General features: G+C 56.9%; 6 protein-coding genes across 6 annotated transcripts; 2 read left to right on the top strand and 4 right to left on the bottom strand.

Moving 5' to 3' along the window:
* The first annotated feature begins 557 nt into the window (after window positions 1-557).
* On the top strand, window positions 558-3,147 carry C8Q71DRAFT_758884 (uncharacterized protein). Its single transcript, XM_047923760.1, has 4 exons — window positions 558-756; window positions 820-926; window positions 988-997; window positions 1,050-3,147. Exons 2-4 carry the CDS (start codon window positions 835-837, stop codon window positions 2,670-2,672), a joined length of 1,725 nt encoding a protein of 574 aa, XP_047778871.1. The 5' UTR covers window positions 558-756; window positions 820-834; the 3' UTR covers window positions 2,673-3,147.
* A 514-nt stretch (window positions 3,148-3,661) lies between these two features.
* Window positions 3,662-6,095, bottom strand: C8Q71DRAFT_50897 (PSP1-domain-containing protein). The gene is made up of 5 exons (XM_047919034.1): window positions 5,411-6,095; window positions 4,147-5,326; window positions 3,986-4,093; window positions 3,855-3,932; window positions 3,662-3,803 (listed from the first exon to the last, which is right to left on the bottom strand). The coding sequence occupies exons 1-5, from the start codon at window positions 5,946-5,948 to the stop codon at window positions 3,743-3,745; spliced, it is 1,965 nt and encodes a 654-aa protein (XP_047778870.1). The 5' UTR covers window positions 5,949-6,095; the 3' UTR covers window positions 3,662-3,742.
* A 726-nt stretch (window positions 6,096-6,821) lies between these two features.
* On the bottom strand, window positions 6,822-10,221 carry C8Q71DRAFT_867394 (Rgp1-domain-containing protein; the record flags this gene model as incomplete). Its single annotated transcript, XM_047928295.1, has 7 exons — window positions 9,473-10,221; window positions 8,461-9,426; window positions 8,205-8,399; window positions 8,016-8,147; window positions 7,747-7,956; window positions 7,541-7,674; window positions 6,822-7,478 (listed from the first exon to the last, which is right to left on the bottom strand). Exons 1-7 carry the CDS (start codon window positions 9,942-9,944, stop codon window positions 6,822-6,824), a joined length of 2,766 nt encoding a protein of 921 aa, XP_047778869.1. The 5' UTR covers window positions 9,945-10,221.
* Window positions 10,222-10,463: 242 nt separating this feature from the next.
* On the top strand, window positions 10,464-11,420 carry C8Q71DRAFT_857850 (uncharacterized protein; the record flags this gene model as incomplete). Its single annotated transcript, XM_047927446.1, has 6 exons — window positions 10,464-10,527; window positions 10,581-10,698; window positions 10,754-10,888; window positions 10,947-11,067; window positions 11,121-11,249; window positions 11,313-11,420. 6 exons carry the CDS (start codon window positions 10,464-10,466, stop codon window positions 11,418-11,420), a joined length of 675 nt encoding a protein of 224 aa, XP_047778868.1.
* A 378-nt stretch (window positions 11,421-11,798) lies between these two features.
* C8Q71DRAFT_857849 (uncharacterized protein) lies at window positions 11,799-13,061 on the bottom strand (the record flags this gene model as incomplete). Its single annotated transcript, XM_047927445.1, has 6 exons — window positions 11,799-11,853; window positions 11,922-12,302; window positions 12,356-12,558; window positions 12,615-12,703; window positions 12,756-12,834; window positions 12,903-13,061. 6 exons carry the CDS (start codon window positions 13,059-13,061, stop codon window positions 11,799-11,801), a joined length of 966 nt encoding a protein of 321 aa, XP_047778867.1.
* Window positions 13,062-13,283: 222 nt separating this feature from the next.
* Window positions 13,284-16,424, bottom strand: C8Q71DRAFT_758865 (uncharacterized protein). Its single transcript, XM_047923759.1, has 12 exons — window positions 16,204-16,424; window positions 15,981-16,145; window positions 15,516-15,926; window positions 15,415-15,464; window positions 15,297-15,360; window positions 15,222-15,248; window positions 15,038-15,166; window positions 14,681-14,985; window positions 14,571-14,628; window positions 14,466-14,517; window positions 13,785-14,414; window positions 13,284-13,727 (listed from the first exon to the last, which is right to left on the bottom strand). Exons 1-12 carry the CDS (start codon window positions 16,345-16,347, stop codon window positions 13,444-13,446), a joined length of 2,319 nt encoding a protein of 772 aa, XP_047778866.1. The 5' UTR covers window positions 16,348-16,424; the 3' UTR covers window positions 13,284-13,443.
* Between the last annotated feature and the right edge of the window lie 191 nt (window positions 16,425-16,615).

Here is a 16,615-nt window from a genome sequence, read left to right as displayed (position 1 = left end):
TCGTTACCTCGCGATCCTCCTGTTATCCGAGCCCGCACGTTCTCTTCAGTTGTTCAGTCCTTGTGTGTAATTGTAGGCATTAGTGTAGTCCGGACTCCTCTGGCGGAGTACCCCCACCCTCGTTTCAAGTTGTCAGCTGTATACCTTGTGTCGCTGTCTAATAGTCGTAGCTTAGTACCTATATCTTAGTGGCAGTCGGTCTGTGTCGTACGCACGGTGTACATGTGTACGTTCAATTGTAGACCCGGTAGTGCGTAGTCTTGAGCCGAGAAGGCCGTATGAAGAAGTTGCGCGCTGCAAGCTTTTTTTGTGTACCTGTGACATCTCAGGGACAGTACTAAGGACGAGACCTGGCATCATGCTCAGGCTTCATGTCAGTGCGGTGAGGAACCATCATTGCAGGGTATTCGTTTGACTGACAACGGAGGGAGCAATGAACATCTTTGTGCTCACTGCTCGCCGGGGACGGCCGCCGCGTCGCGTCCCGCAATTGATCAGGTGACCGTGTCGTGGCCTCTGAGAACTCTGGCGCCGGCCAGCTTTCACAAGTACTGGTGATTGAGGTCACCGTCAACTGACACTGGCCGCGCAGACATCGTCAGTGATAAACTGATCGCTACCACTGGTGCTTTACACGACGTCCACATAAGGCGATAGACATTTTTTCCTCTTGAATCCTCCATCCTTCGTGTCCAGAGCAGTCTTCCTTTTGTCTTGAAACCTCAACTTGAGTCGAGCGAAACGCGCCGACAGCCAGTACGTCCCGACCCTCCCCAATGACATCGATAACAATGCCCACTTACAACAACGTTGATGAAGAGAAAGGTTCAAGCGATGGTTTCAATAGGGCATTTCGCGGAATATACGACTCAACAATTGGTCGACGTCGTCGTGGATAGGATAGAACAAGAGGTCTGGTCTATGAGGTACGCGTCTTGACATTCAAGGTACTGCAGCAACGTTAACGTTGCTGAGCACGCCGAACAGCCAAGTGACAGTAAGGTCATGTCAACGTCCCGCACACAATTTGCTCATGTCTATCGACACAGTTAGAAGACATAGACGCTTCTTTGACGTCTCTCAGAGCCTCTATTCGCCGCGTCAGAAATGCGCGATGTCCCATCAACACGCTGCCTACGGAAATCCTTTCCACAATCTTTCGTCATACGCCCATCATAGAATACACACACACAAATGTCCGCGGTGTTTTCGACAGCGGTATCTTGCGGAGAGGGAGTGTTGTCAAAGTGACACACGTCTGTCGCTTTTGGCGCGAAATTGCCCTCAGCATGCCTACGCTGTGGAATCGCATCGATGACTCATCCCCAGGAACACAACATATGTTCTTCGAGCGCTCGGTCTCCGCCGCCTTGGGTATACGGTTGATAGGTACCCCAAGTGATTTCATGAAGACCCTCATGTTATCCGACTCCCATCGCTTCCGGGAATTGCACTGGGACGTGACCTCTACGGAATCTGGAAGGAACCACGCCACGTTCCCTGTCCCAAACCTCGAAGTCCTGACGCTCAGAGGTTGGGGTGAATCACGCAATGGCCTTCTGATCATGAGCGGCGAACCACTCACCGTCTTCCAAGGAGAGGCACCGCGACTCCGTGTCCTATCGCTCGACAAATTGGACTACATACCTTCCGACCGGTTCCCATGTCTCACGTCGCTCCACATCCGCACCTGCTTCACGCCCACCATACTCCTTGGCTTAAAACATATCCTGCGTTACAGTACCCTTCTCGAGGACATCTATCTGGAGGATTTTTCGGAAGAAGATTGGGACGAAGATGAAGCGAGGCAACTGCCGTTTATGAATACGTTGGATTTGGCTCACCTCGATCGCTCGCGCAGAGTGGTCTTCGACAATCTGTCGGCGTCGGCCATCAACTGGATCCTGTCGTGCGTTGTGCTCAGTCCTCAAGTCGCAATTAGGATATCTTGTTACACGCATTGGCCGTACATACTCTCGATCAAGCTCCTCGATCTCCTCATGGTGAACGGGTTGACAAGACTGAGCATCCTCTCCGACTCGAAAGACGAAGCAGTGCTGACTGCAGTTGACTCGCGCACCGGACTCCAATTGTACTTGACGCCCGACCCGGCCTGTGACGGAGGAATTACATCCCCACTCAAGATCTCGGACTTCATCCCGACTCAGCAAATTCGAGAGTTTTGGATAGGGCTGGTTTGGAACCCAGCCCGCCCGGACACTCCCGATCCATTGCATCTGCGCCGACTGTTGCGCGAGCTGTCAGCCCTTGAACTGCTCATCGTACGCGACAACTGCATTCGTCCAGTAGCCGAAGCCCTCACGCCGTCCTACTGCCCCGCCGAATGGCATGGATTTCCATGCTGTCGTCTCAGGACCCTACAAGTCATCATCTATTGTGATGAGACCGCGTGGTCCGTCCTGGAAGTGCTGTCAGTAGCACAGCTATCATCTGTGGATGTAGTCATCGCATATCATCCCCGGGGCGAGCACTTCGAACCTGATCCCGAGCCTGACGACGCGACTCGTCTAGAGTCGAACCTCAACACCGTGGTCTACAAGCATTGCGCGGTCGACCCTCGGATGGAGTTGCCTGCTCTATGCATGAGTACAGGTTTTGAAGAATGGTCCTTCTTCAAGTTCATGGATTTCAATCTATCCTCCCCATCCTAAGCCAAGTTAACTGCTGAGTTGACAAGAGGTGTGCCCTTTGTCACTGTGTCCCGATGACGAACACAAGACTCAGGAGTCTTAGCTAGTAGTCATTGACATAACTGTATGAACGTAGACAAAACTTGCGGAAATATGTTGAGGATTCGAACTGCTCAGGCATCAGATCCACAGCTTCCGTAAACACACTCGAGTCTTGTCATAAACGGAGCAAGCTTCCTTTTTCATTTTTTTCGAGTACCTTCGTTGTCCACGAGGGCCGAGCCCTATGTAGAGACAGCTCTAGCAGTACGTAGTAGGTGCGAGCAGGGTGCGAGTCCGTGCTATCAGAGTCAGGCTTAGCATGTGCCCGTTGCCGACGCTAGAGCGAGTGTATGTAGGCTACAATTGAGGGATGTCGCACGTAGGTAATATGTACAGTAGCTGGCGATGTAACGAGCGTAATCAGAGCGGTGGTCAAGTTGAGGCCACGTACAAAGGGTACTCCCGCCCGAAAAGCAAGCTTCTGTCCGGTACCGGCCTATACTGAGGTATCCCCGTTCCTATGCCACGGTGGATCATGTTTCGACAGACCCTGCAGGGACACTTTCACCGCAGGTCAGTCTTCTTCACTGTTTGAGCGGATACTACTGCAAGTATGGCAAGGATCTCGGTTATTCATTGTACACTACAAATACATCATTTGCTTTGTCGACTCGCAGGCAGCCCGTAGGACTCCAGGTCAGGTCCGCCCGCACGTCTCTGCAGTGTCCACCGCTATGTACGAAAAGCCAGACCGTAATAGAATACTGTTGTACAAGACACGAGAAAGGGAGACCAGGGTACCGAATAACTTGGAGCACGAAGCAGCGAGTCCAGGCATGTCTGAATGGAGTGTGGTAAGCGTAAGCGTACGAGACGACAGCAGGTGACGCAGCGGAGCGGGTAACGGGGTGTACACTGGACAGCGAGCGGAGGTATAACCCAATACGATATATGCATATCTAGATGCCGGCCTATAGGTTTACTGGGTGGAGCATGGATTCTTGTAGTCGTACATGTTGTCGTGACGGGCGGTTGTTCGGCGTCCTCTTTCACTGTTCGTAACCTCCAGGACCGCCGAGCGAGGCCATCCAGATCCTCGTTTTGTACAATCTGCGAGTGTGCGTTTAGCGGGGACAGTAGGGACAAAGTCCGGATACGTACCGGAACAACTCCCGAACAAGTTCACGGAAGTCGATCCTCTTCTCAGCGATGAAGTAGAACGTCAGCTTCCGGCGATCCCTATACGCGCGTCAAAAACGATTCTGACAGCCGGGAAGACGAGACAAGCATACCACTGGTATTCTGCGTCGACCACCTCCATCGGCAGCTTCCTCTGGCGCACTTTGTTCCTGCACAGCTCCAGCGCCTTGATCTCATCCTGCATTTTCGTCGCAAGCGGTCTAAACAACAGCTCAGCACCAGCCCGCTACTACACGCGACGGCCCACACTTACTGCGTATCCTGCGGCTGCGCCTTGCCATATATCCTCTTCGGGTTGATTTCCTTACCCGCAGGCGGCCCCGTCGCAGTGGGGCTCGTGGGGACACCATGCACGTCGGCGTAGTTCATCAGCTTCTGCTGCTTCTGGAACGCCTCCACCTCCGCGAGCGTTATGGTGTCGTTGATGACCTTGCCCAGGTCCTTCCCGCGGTCCGCCTCGACGATCACGAGGTCTCCGACGCGGATGTCGGGCGCATGGTCCGTGCTGTAGAACAGATCCGTGCGCCCCGCCTTGAACTCGACGATGTACAGCGGCCACGACGTCGGCACGGAGTGCAGCGGCACGCCCCTGCCGAGCTCGCTCAGCGTCTTCCCCGGCGCCGCGGCGTCGGACGCGCGCCGCTGGATCTGCGGGGCCACGGCGTAGTGCCCGCGGACGCCGACGGGCGAGATGGGCGTCTGCAGCATGCTCTGCTCGGGGATGTTTTGGATGCCTTGGCCGGGGATGAATCGTGCTAGGCCCTGCGTCTGACGGGTCGTCTCGCCTGAGAGGCTAGCGTAACCGCTGTCCCTACCGATGCTGTCGATGTGGCCACGGCTAGGGCTGCCGCCCGAGAGTCCGCTCTCGCTCGGCGAGCCCATGGACTGACGCGACGCATACGAGTTGCCGGGGATGTTGAGGTGCAGCGGCTGGTACGGCGAGAGGCGGTCTGCAGAGGGCGGGCTGCGGGAGAGGGGCGCATAGATGGGGAGCGACGACGGCTGGCTGGGAGGCTGCATCGACGAGGGCGTACGAGGTTCGTCGCGAAGGTTGAGCATATTTAGATCGCTAGCGAGATCGTCGTCCGTGAGCAACAGGCCTCCACCGCCTGCGAAGGAAGCAGAGTGGAAAGCCCCGGGGCGGGACATCTCCTCCGTGTCTCCACCTGGTGCATTGAATCCAACAATAGTCGGCCTTCGCGGCTGGACCACGCTCACACTATGACGTCGGCTGGTAGTCCCGCTCCCGCCGCCGCCGTTCTCGTCGCGCGGTGGGTGCATAGCGTACAGCTCTCGAAAGGCGGAGCCATCGTCCAGGAGGATCTGGCCCACGTCTCGGCGGAAAGGACTCATGTTCGACGGGTCCGTGATAGAGCCGTAGCCGCTCGATGATGACCTGCCCAGTGCGCCTAGCGACCCGTAGCGACTGCTCCCTGGGGGTTTGAGGTCGGCGTACCGCGATCCAGGAATGTCTTTAGCACCGCTGAACGAGTTATGGCTCCAAAGACTGGACGGACCATGGGGTGACATGCCGCCGCCCAATGCGCCCGGGCGCGCTGTCGCGAGCGACTGCGACCTGCTCCGTGTCAGATCCGCCGCGTATGTGCGCCCGCGCGTGGTCGACATGGATGCGCGGCGGTATGGGTCATCGATGTACGGGTCGTACGTGTCGTAGTCCTGGATATCGGACATGGCCTCAAACTCGTCGTCCTCGAAGGTGGAGGCAAAGCGAGAGTCACGCATGACAGAGGAGAAGGCGTGGCTGGGAGGAGAGGAAGAGAACGATACGCTTCGCGTGGGAACTGAGGATGGAAGGGCACCATTGATGCTGTTAGGATTGAGACCGGAGAGACGAGGCCAGATGGTCCCAGAGGGGTTCCTCGTCGGCTGCATAGGGGAAGACGTGAACCCTTGACTAGTACTTCTTGGCGGCTGACTAGCTGCGCGCTCGCGGAGGCTGTTAGGGGTGTCCGTGCCATGGTCAGACAGGAAGCGGTTCTTGCGATCTGCGTCGTCTGAGCTATGCTGCTGGTGATTGCCCTGTGCGGATGCCATGGCTGAATTGCCGAACCGTGGAAGCTGGTGCCCAAACTAAGGAGTCACCGGGCTTGCGAAAGGAAGGATGATGGAGACTGTATGCAGTGGGCTGCACACCAAAGGCTCTTCAGTCGCGAGAAGCACAGGGGTAACCTGCCGGGGTCGTCTGTGCGTTGGGAAATGAGTCAGTCGTGCTTGCGCGGTGTATATATGGCTTGTGGGGACTCACTAACGGGCTGCGTATGTCGCGCTGGTGGCGGGGTCGTGAAAAGTTTGCTCTAAGCTGCGACGGGACGCGGCGGTCTATACGGCCCTGTACGCAGAGTCTAGACGAGGTGTTGGTGGCGCGTCTACGTGATGGCTATGCGCTACAGGAATGTCGGGGCTGTCGAGAGGGCTACAGGGTCTATGGGATGGGCGGGATATAGGAATGTCAGGAGAGCATGGCGAGCGGCGGGTCGCAGCTGAGTCGGGTCAGCAGTCGCGGCCTGCGCAGGCGCCCCTCTGCCCGATTGGGCAGGCGGCCGGTCACAAGGCTCGCGCGTCCAGGTGGCGGCCAGTGGCTGCCACCCACGGCCCATCATCTCAATGCAGCAGCCTGGTCAGTTGTCCGTCCACCGCCGCTGCCCTGCCACGACGCCCACGCACACGCTCGTCTAGCACCCTCACACGCCCGTGCTGCTGACCGCCTTCCCCAGTGCCCGCGACGGGGATATCAGAAAAGGGCAGTGCACACTGGCTAGGTCCACCAGCATCAGAGTTTTCACCAAAGTCTCCGAGACGTCGGCCTGCCGCGGCGCATCTCGCCGAGTCTGCTCGCACGACCCACCACTGCACAGACTCCGTCCACCGAGCATTGCACAAGCGAATGAGAATGAGAGTCCACACTAGTCAAACATCGAACACAACCTCCGTAGCCTTGAACGCGGTGTTCCCCGGCCACACCCTGATCGGTACCTCGCACTCGACCATCTCCGCCTTCACCTCCCGCCACTCCTCCTCACTGTCCCCGATCACCGTGCCTCCCTCGTCGCTCGCGTCCTCATCCCCGTCGTGGAACGTCGACGCCGGGCCCATTAGCGGTGCGGTGAAGTAAGATAGCCACGACGCGGCCGTGCCAGGCGTGACTGGGCTCTGCGCCGCGGCGCCCGCCTGCGCTGCACGAAGATCCGGCCGCTCCATCGGTGCAATTGTCGACGCAGCCTTCCACGACGCGCCCCATTGTCCGCCCGGTCCGTCGCGCACCAGATGTCGCAGCCGGGCGCCGTCCGCACCCACACGCGCCGTCGGAGACGCGACCGCCACCAGCAGACACAGCCGGACTTTCCACTCGAGGCCGCCGGGGCGCCCGCCGCCCTGGTCCGCACCCACGTCGACCTGGAACGCGGGGCTCGCGTCCGGCGGTATGTCGAGCGAGAATGTCGTCCGCAGTGTGGACGGCAGGAATGAAGAGTGGTGCTCGGCGTGCACGCGCCGCATCTGCCGCGATGTCGTCGCGGGACACAGCGAGCCCGGCAGCGACTCGTGCGCCTCGAGCATCGCGGAGAGCTAGCAGTGACGCGACTAGTCAGGGTTCTGAACGCTTGAGCTGACAAAAATGATGCACTAACCTTCAGCACGCGAGCACGGCTCGGGCGTTCGTTGAGCTCCACGACTCCCAGCACCGTCTCCCCTAGGCGGTATGCAGACTTCGTGAATGTCAACACTGCAACCTTCACTCCGTCCTTATTCACGTCATAGGATGCTATGGGCAGGTCATCGGGAACAACTCAATACACGGCTGACCACTGCGCAAGAATTGTGGCTAGAGGCTTACCCTTCCTGGGGTTCCGCGTGATGATCTCTACCGCCTGCCTGCAGCCTGAGAGTCCACCGGCCTCCTCGCGCTCGCGGTCCCGCTCGAGTTCAATCGCCTCCAGAGGGAGCTTCACACGTGAATCTGGATCCGAGAGAGAGGAGAGGAGATGCGTTGCATAGTCTTGTAGCTCTTCGAGGCTGCCGCCTCTGGAGTCTCTCCGGAGGGGTGCTGTGGGAGTATCGTCAACGCCACTCATACAATCATACAGTCGCAGACGTAAGCATTACCTGCAGAAGACGACTCGGGCTTCTTGGATAGCTGCTTCGGCTCCTCAATGACCTTCGCAGTGCTCTGGGGCCCCTTTGATTTCCAGTACGATACCGGCCAAAGCAAGTCGTAGGGCTTCGGGGGTCTACCAACTGCGTCTCGTGTAAGCAATGTCATGCGGCCACAGTGTATGTACGCGGTTCGCTCACCAGCGACATGGCAATACAGCCGTATCGGCACCTTCATCACCCTACTGCTGCTATTCGCACTCGTCGCCCCGGAACGATTCGTCGGGTCGCTCGAGCCCGCCCTACACACGCCCAGTATGAACTGGTACGACAGCTTGAGTGTCCGCCCCTTGAACGTCGGCGGGAGGTTCTCGGGAAGCCCCAAGCTATACGTATCTGCGCCGCCAGCGGTCAGCCGCACCCTCGAAGACGTCCCGGGCACAGAGAACTCACGCACAGCTTCGAGACTCGCCCGGGGCGAGGCTGAGGTCGACCGCGAGCATGGAGGGCTGGACCTCGAACGTCGGGAGCGGCGTCTCTGGGTCGACATCCTCGTCGCCCCCCAAGTTCCCGCCCGGTCCTAGCCCGAGCCCTAAGCCTATCCCACTTGAGGGCGTAGGCGTAGGCTGCCCGGAGGAGAACAGAGAGAACATGGATGGTGCATGCGTCCGGTGTGACGGCTTCCATACTGGTGTCTGTGGTGCAGGTGTAGGCGCGAGGAGGGAAAAGATGGAGGACGACACGGACGTGCTTCGCCCGTGCCGCGGTCTGCTCGTCGACGGATGCTGTCCTGGCGGGAACGACTGTGGGCTGAGCAGCGGCGTCATGTCCATGCTCCCGCCCCCCACCACCTGCCGCTTAAGCAGACTGGACCGGACGTGGTTGAGGTTGCGGGCTTGCTCGGGCGACACGACTGCCCCCGGCGCAGGCGTCAGCGAGAGCGTCCCGACGAGCTGTGCATAAGAATATAAGATAAGTTCAGTGTTTGCTGTGGGGAAAGAGGAGGAATATGCGGATCGAGGAGGCTGGACATTGATGGTGGGAGGCGGCCCGTGCCCCAGCTGTGGTGGCCGCCGTTGTGGCGGTCGACTTGCGGCGAAACCGGTCACACCTGAGGTCGAGGGAATTTGGGAGCGGATAGTGGGAGGAATGCTTTCCAAAATGGGCGAAGTGAACGCGGGAGTCGCGGGCTGCGTGGTTGGAGAGCTGCCGCTCTCTGCTATAGGGTCGAGAGACAGGGAATGAGAAGACGTCGATGGGTTGCTAGAGGGAGACAGTGGCGAGGGACTGGGGGCAGGCTTGACATCCTGAACCTGAATCTGACCATCCAGTACTGACTGCTTGCGCGCATGTGGATGAGAGGGTGCAATAGGGAACGATGTCGACCGCGCAAGCGGCGACGGTATGCGGGGTGAAGACGGAGCTAATGCATGTTGAGCAGACGATGTAATATACAATTGCGAACTTACATGCGGCGCGAATGCCATTTGTCCGGAAGGGATTGAGGGGCGACTTCCCCTTGCCAGAGTCGCCCTCTAGCTCATGCGAGGTGATTGATATTGACAGCGACTTTACTAGTGGTTTCCTGCCTGGTACTGCCACGACGCCCGGTGTGACACCCAGTCCGTGGACCGTGCGACCCTTGCCTATGAGGCCTTTCCTGGTCAACGCCACGTTGGACTCCGTATTGCGTGTGGGCACTGCTGGTAGAGCGGTCCGGAGCATACCAGGGGAGGTCGGAGGACGCGCCAGGGGGACTGAGCTAATGGAGTGGGCACTGCGTTTGTGTGTATGGGACGCAGAGCGAGGAGTGACCGCATCGGGTGTACGGGTGTTGGTGAAAGTGACTGTCACTGAGAAAGGTTCGCCGGCGAAGTAGGAGGCCTGCGAAGGCGCGACTACGACGCGGATGGCTTCGTCTACGTTGAGCGTTTCTGTCATGACTGTTTCATACGACTACAGCGGTGGAGAATACAAGCACTGGAGACAAAGGAGGACCGGTGTGAATCTCCGGATGCGCCAGCGCTGTCGAGTTCACACTCACACAAATAGTACAATGCGCTGAGTACGTGGGCGACGAGACAGAGCCAGCTGGTGCGGATCGCCTGTGGTGGAGGGAACTATTTTGTGAGTCTGACAGCGAGGCAAGAGAGAGAGCCTTGTTCGCTCGTTGAGGAGAGGTCTGCGACCGACGTCGGTGGGTGGGCGTACAGTAGCCTCGACCGAATGCCGAGCGCCCCGCGCGTTCCTCGATCTGGAGATCATCTCGGTCACGTGCATTGTTCCGACGCGTCGCACACCGTGACGCGCTTCAGGCTTGCTTTCGCCCATCTGGTACTAGTAGCCAGCACCCGACGCTGAAGTACGAGGTACGTGGTACGTGAGCAGATGTTATACCAAAAATCACTCTCATAGAAAGCCTCAATGAAGTCTCTGTAGTAATAGTGCCCTCTGCCCAAGATGCTCGACGTTGCCATGGACGGCTCGGGCCATGCGAGGGAACTACAATACTACCACGAGAAAGGTGAGGACCTCACATGCTTGAAACACTCCAGTACTATGACATGCGCACCACAGCCAAACATCTCGTAGTCAACCCGGAGAGCTTCACGTTATCCGATGAGGCACACCAATACTTGGATCTCCTGACAGACATCGCGGAGTTACTTGGAGTTGACGACATCTCGTTCTCTAGGTGTGCCGCTGTGCTCCTGTAGAGCGATGGTGCAGTTGTGATTGACCAGAGCAAGCTACTCGGCCGCAATCCAGAGACTTACAATGGACGAGTTGGCTGCCCGACGATCATCGCTTCATCTGGGGCAAACAGAACAAGAGCTCGTTGCACATCTAGCCTCTCTGTGCTACGAGGAAGATCTAATAAAACAGTGAGTTGCGTACGGCTTGCCCGTATACGCTCAAGGTACATACACACCATGTCCATAGCTGGAAGAAAACTATCACAGCCGAACCCGAACCACACGCTAGTGTGTCTGTCTTGGAGCGACGAAGAGCCGCCCTCACAGCCAAGATCAAAGAATACCAAGCCGAGGAGGAGGCCCTCAAGGTATCCTTTCACTGCGCCGAGCATTCGCAGCCTATGCTTACCCCGGTTCTCAGAGGATATTACCATCAGAGTCGTCGGTCACCGTGACAGAGCTTGCAACCATTCACAAGCAGATCAAAGTCAAGGACAAGACACTTGCTGAGAAACGAGCGAAAGTCGCCGCGTTCCAGGGTCTTCCTCCGGTCAGTTCGCGGTGTCGTACACAAAGCTGATGTCCAGCGCTGATGTTCGACCCCCTTTTTCAGAGCATCGAGCTCGCGCGGCATGAACTGCGCAGGGCGCGGGACGAACAACTGAAGCTCATTCAGCTCAGGGAGAGGCTGCTTGACAGGATGGCCAGTGGCGTGTCATAACGTGCTCGATAGATGCACTGTATGGTACGCGGGGGGAAGGCTTGGCAGGTGGAGGCCAGCCGCCCTCATTCCTGATATCATCACAACTCGCCTGGGACGGTAGGGACCCTGCTCAGACACGCCGCAGTTGGCATTAAAGACAGCGTCTAGCACAGCTTCCCATGTGTACGCAGATTCCCTGACATGTATCGATGTCTTTGGCAGAGGGACGACGGACGCGGATCTCCACGTAGGATCGGCGAAACGACTACATCCTGATAGTATACAAACGAACACGAGGCAGACGTACAAAGCGGTGACACGACCCTGACAACAAGCACAATTCATACGAAGGTGCGCAGAGCATGAAGGAGGCCATTAGCGCCACTCCAAAGCGGTTCACGGCCTGTTGCGTTTCCTTTGCTGCCTCTGAGTTGCGTCGGACGGCGGTGCCCTGCAATGGGAAAGTCGCGGATACACATGAGGACATGAGCATTAGCAGATCATTCTCAGAAGACTCACTTCTTCTTTCCCTTCCCGGTATCAGCGGGCTCGTCCACATCCATGCTGTCCCCCTTGCCATCGTCCTCGTAGTCTTCATTGTTACCCTTTCCCTGCTCCTTCTCCCTGTGTCGCCGCTCCTGCTCCTCCCTCTCAAGCCTCTCACGCTCGCGTTGTCGGTCCCTCTCCGCGATACCCGCCGCAGTGAGGCCTGTCTGGCCGGGGTAGGCTGCGGCCCTCTGCTTCGCCTTAGCCTCCTTCTGCTTGTCGAGCACCTCCTTGAGCGTCGTCTGGTACTTGTGGTCGTAGGCTTCTTGCTTCGACTTCGTCTGCGCGGCCTCCGCCGTAAGCACAGCAAGCTTCTCGTCCAAAGTGGCTAGGACAGCGGACGTGGTGTCGGCCCTGTAGGGTGGGATATAGGAAACTGGCCTGCCGACCCGGAGAGGAGTACGTACCAGTTCTTGAGTGAGGCTAGCAACGCTTCTATCTTCCCCGGCTCTATATCCCGACCGACCGTGTACTCGACGTCAAACTGCTGCTCCTTCTGATCGAGCTTGCCACTGATGATCTCGAGGTACATGGCGTCGATGATGAGGTCCTCGAGCTCACGGATGGTGGGCATCTCCAGCTGTTCTAGCAGCTGCGAATAGGGTAATTTCTGGTTTGTTACCACCGTCAGCGAGCTGATAGGGTACTGTCCCCATTCGAACATACCCGGCTCTCCATCGCCAAAGATACCAACGAGAGATGCTTGAGCTTCGTAATTTGAGCTTGATTGAGACCGGGCAACGCATCCTTGTGTTCTGCGCGGTCCCATTAGCTGATGCTCATCAAGTACCCATCTCTTTACTCAACGAAGATAATCCTGGTACGTCTTGTATGCGAAGAGTTGCAGTAACGAGTAGCTCTGCGAGTGCTGTTCATGGGTTGCTAGCTAGAGACACGAATAGAATGCAGATTTCGTTTATCCATGATCTCACAATCAACCTCTGCGCAACGTACCTCTTGGATGTTTTTCTGCTCAAGGAGCTCAGCAAACACAAAGACACCATGTGCGGAAGTGGCGTCCTGGACGAGCTTAGCGGCAGCCGCGCCCTTCGCGCCCTTGGACATAATCAAAAAGGGCTCAAGCTTAGCGGCCATGTTCGTTCCCAGCTCCATGTTCGTGCAGTCGTGTATGCGAGAAGCTCTGTGATAGATCGCGCGCGATGGTAGGAGGAGCGGTGTGCGTCCCCTGGTGCATGACTTACGCAAGGCGTAACAGCCACCGGCACGCTATTTGTCCTTGTTGCAAACGGAAGGTCTTGCCTGTTTCGTCGAGGCATCCGCCAGATTACGATCTGATGGTGCCCGAAACAGTAGACTCTTGTGAAATGATAAGTATGGAGGGAGACGCAGGTGTGGTTCCAAGTATGGCTCGACCACGAAGAGACATGGATACAGAGTTAGCTATACAGATTAATCGGATACAGTATGTACAGATACCATGCATAAAAGTGAAGGATAGTGAAGATTACTACTCGAGGCAATAATATTAAGGCTGCTAGCTGGCAACAGGGGAGCCAAGCTCAGCTGTCAGCTCGACCAACAGCGGTCCTAGGGTCTCTGTTACTGTCGGCTGTATTCTTAGCCTTTTATGAGATGGCCCATTCGGGACCTCGTCCACATCCATGGCCCGGTCATCGTCGTGTGTTTTCTTGCGCTTCTTGGCCAGAAAATGCAGATATGCTAGACTATGCTGAGGCGGTCGGGAGCGAGCTCTGTCGACAGGGGGCGAGGCGAACCATAGCACCTCGTTTGTGTCAGGATCACGGTCAAAGTGTTTCACTGTTAAAACAGTATTAGTCAATGCCCGCCTGGTGTTGTTATAGCGCATGCACTCGCCTGTTTCTGGAGGTAGCTTTTCTGTCGACACATTACTGCCGAGAGCGGTGAGCCCAGCCGATGTAAGAATCGACCTGTCGGTCGCCTGCTGGGTGGACGGGGCACGTGGATTCTGTGCGTTCTGCGGGTACTGATACGTCGACGTCGAGGCACCAGCCTGAGCAGCAGGGGCTCCAACATACAGCCCCTTGCTAGGACCCGCTCGATCCGTCTGCTCAGTGCGACTTGGGGTCGACGTCGCACCGGGGTTTCGCTTCGAACGCTTCCTACCGGTGCCACCGCCTTCGATCTTATCGCCGTCCCCCTTCTCTGTGGCCTCGGCAATGCCCCCCGGGCCTTTGACCCGTCCGGTGAGGAATGGACTGCTGAACCTCCGAGGGAAGACGCTCTTCTCAAATGGATAGATGGGCATGAACTCCGTGCTCTTCCGCACTTCCTCTGGCACGCATGAGTTCCAGTTCTTGATCTTGACGAAGATGCGTTCGCGGTCGTTGTACCGCGAATCGCAGACGTAAAGCGGCCAGCCCAAGTACCAGTAAGGGGGCCGTGGTCGGCCTCGTATGTGGCGCGCCGTGAATTGCACGGCGATCTTCTCGATGATATCCTCGAGCGGGTGGTCGGCGAAATGGCCTAAACACGCGTCAGCCATGCGTTCCATCGATCACATACAGCGGTACGTACTGGTTTTGAACACCTCATTCTCCCAAAATTGGCGGCGCGCCGGGTGAAAGGTCTAGCAGCTAGTCGTAAGCACGCTGTCTAATAAGGGTGAAGGTCGTTATCTACCTGTTCGGGCCGATGGTACCAGGCCACCGTCACACCCGGTTGACCCTTCCTGCCGCTACTACGATGTATGTCAGTACGACTGGGCACTGGCAGATATGAGCTCCACGTACGCAGCATCCCAGGCGAAGCACCGGAAAACTTGTCCAACGATAGGTCTGCTGGGATCATCCGGGTTGCTCATGTGCAGCCAGTCCGCCAGCCGAACAGTCCATCCCTTGAAGTGCACCTCATTGATGAATTCTCTGTCTTTGGTGGAGACACGGTACGTCGTCACGCCGAGAATGCCCTCTGATTCGGCGTTTGCGTGCAGGGGCTTCGCTGTACCAGGGCCTGCACGCACAGACGCGAAGTTGGTCGTCGTAGTAAATGGAGGACCCGGTGGCGGATTTGAGGACGTGAGCGCATGATACAGCCTCTGCCGTGACGGGGTCAGAACCTGATGGTAAGCACACCGCATGGGCACTTACTTGAAGGATGAGGATGTGTCCGTACTCCTCGGTACCGGGCTCATACGTGCGCCGACCCATCACGAAAAGTTGTGACATCTCTTCGTCAAATGCCTTTGAGAATGCATATTGTTTGTTTCGTGCTCTACTCTGTCATCGAAATCGTTTGTACACGCACGTGCGGAACTATAGGGTCTTTACTCACCTCAATCAACGAGAGGGACAGCGGGAACTGGTGCGAAATGAGTGAAGAGCCGACATGCAGAAGAGAAACACATACATTGAAAGGCAACCCTGCAACTTCCTCCGGAATTGCCTCCATGCTTGCAGCAAGGCGGAAACCACTTGCAACGCACTGTTCGCAGTCATTCATGATAACATGTAATGAATGCGCTCACCTAGCATCCTGATAACCAGATACGGCTTGTACGATTTCGACATGACGGTTCTGCCGCGGCGTGAGCACACAACAGCAACATCCTGTAATTGAGAAGCTCACAGGATCCACTTCGTTCATCCATCCCAATTCTCCGAAGCCCTCCCATCTTGGTAGGCCCTTCTCTAATTGCCTCACTATATCATCGGCCTCTGCGTCCCTACTCTCACCGTGAGAGGGGCCCTCCGGTTCAGGCGTCCCGCCAATATCGACATCCATTTCAGGTGAGGAGTGCCGTTCAGGGCTCTTGGCAACTGAAGCAGTTGGAGCGGACGGAGCAGGCGCGACTACGGCTGTTTGTGGCCGGGTAGCTGGCGTAGGTCGCGTTGTGGCCTTGGTCGCGGCTGGTTGCTGAGCAGTTTTAGATGCTGCTGCTGCTGCTCTTGCATGTGTCTTCTGTGCTGAAGAAGCGGGCGGAGACGCGCGGGGTGTTGGGAGAACTGATCGTCGTTTCCATTCTGTCTCTAGCAGAGCCTGAGGGTCCGCACGTGTGAGCTCATACACAGTACGAATAGCAATTGAGCATACCTTCAGTGTAGCAGCGTCATGTGCGATTTGGCTCCCGTCTTCGTTGTAGTACAGGGCGTTCAGGAAGACGAGATCGAGGTCAGTGAAGACGTCTAGCGGATCCTTATACTTGTTCTTTGCCAAGTTGCTCTGAATGCCACTGAGACAGCGGGGTTGCGGAATGATCTAGAGCGCTTAGACCCGTAAGCATGCACATAAGGAAGACACGCTCTATAGCACGCACCGCATAGTATTCAGCCCAAGCCGTCCTGTCCGGTAGGTCCATAAACATGTCCGCTAGTCGTCGCTTGTTGCGAGGACCTGTCGCATTCAAAAGTGCCTTGATGATTTGTTCGACTTCATTTTTCTGCGTTCCAGGAAAGGGCATTGTGGGGTATAAGGAAGATTAGATTCGAGGTATGCAAGGAAGTAGGCGTCTGGATGTGGCAAGGCAAGGTGGTGAAGAGCGCGCCGAAGACGCGCCGCGGCAAGAACGCGGCTGCAAAGAGGCATCACGTGACAATACCAGATGCCAAATTCGGCAGGCGATGTCGTTAATACTCATGCATGCACCTGCCTTCTGCCAGTGTTTACCTTCTGCTCTTTAGCACCGTCACGAACACATGAAGGCTACACATGCTTGGGGTAACGGCCTC

Source organism: Rhodofomes roseus, assembly GCF_022264815.1.
Source record: "Rhodofomes roseus strain CIRM-BRFM 1785 chromosome Unknown C8Q71scaffold_10, whole genome shotgun sequence".
In the NCBI taxonomy this organism is placed as follows: domain Eukaryota; kingdom Fungi; phylum Basidiomycota; class Agaricomycetes; order Polyporales; family Fomitopsidaceae; genus Rhodofomes; species Rhodofomes roseus.
Note: the sequence above shows the minus strand (reverse complement) of the source record. Positions and strands in the feature narration are given on the sequence as shown.

Excerpts from the sequence above, each read along its gene's own strand:
- C8Q71DRAFT_758884 (XM_047923760.1), top strand. The coding sequence starts at position 835 with ATGGTTTCAATAGGGCATTTCGCGGAATATACGACTCAACAATTGGTC.
- C8Q71DRAFT_758865 (XM_047923759.1), bottom strand. The coding sequence starts at position 16,347 with ATGCCCTTTCCTGGAACGCAGAAAAATGAAGTCGAACAAATCATCAAG. Across the intron at positions 15,361-15,414 it reads TCTGGTTATCAGGATGCTAG|TGGTTTCCGCCTTGCTGCAA; the intron begins GTGAGCGCATTC and ends GTGCGTTGCAAG. Across the intron at positions 15,249-15,296 it reads TTGCAGGGTTGCCTTTCAAT|TTCCCGCTGTCCCTCTCGTT; the intron begins GTATGTGTTTCT and ends ATTTCGCACCAG.
- C8Q71DRAFT_50897 (XM_047919034.1), bottom strand. The coding sequence starts at position 5,948 with ATGGCATCCGCACAGGGCAATCACCAGCAGCATAGCTCAGACGACGCA. Across the intron at positions 4,094-4,146 it reads GCGCAGCCGCAGGATACGCA|ACCGCTTGCGACGAAAATGC; the intron begins GTAAGTGTGGGC and ends GCTGTTGTTTAG. Across the intron at positions 3,933-3,985 it reads GTCGACGCAGAATACCAGTG|GGATCGCCGGAAGCTGACGT; the intron begins GTATGCTTGTCT and ends ACGCGCGTATAG.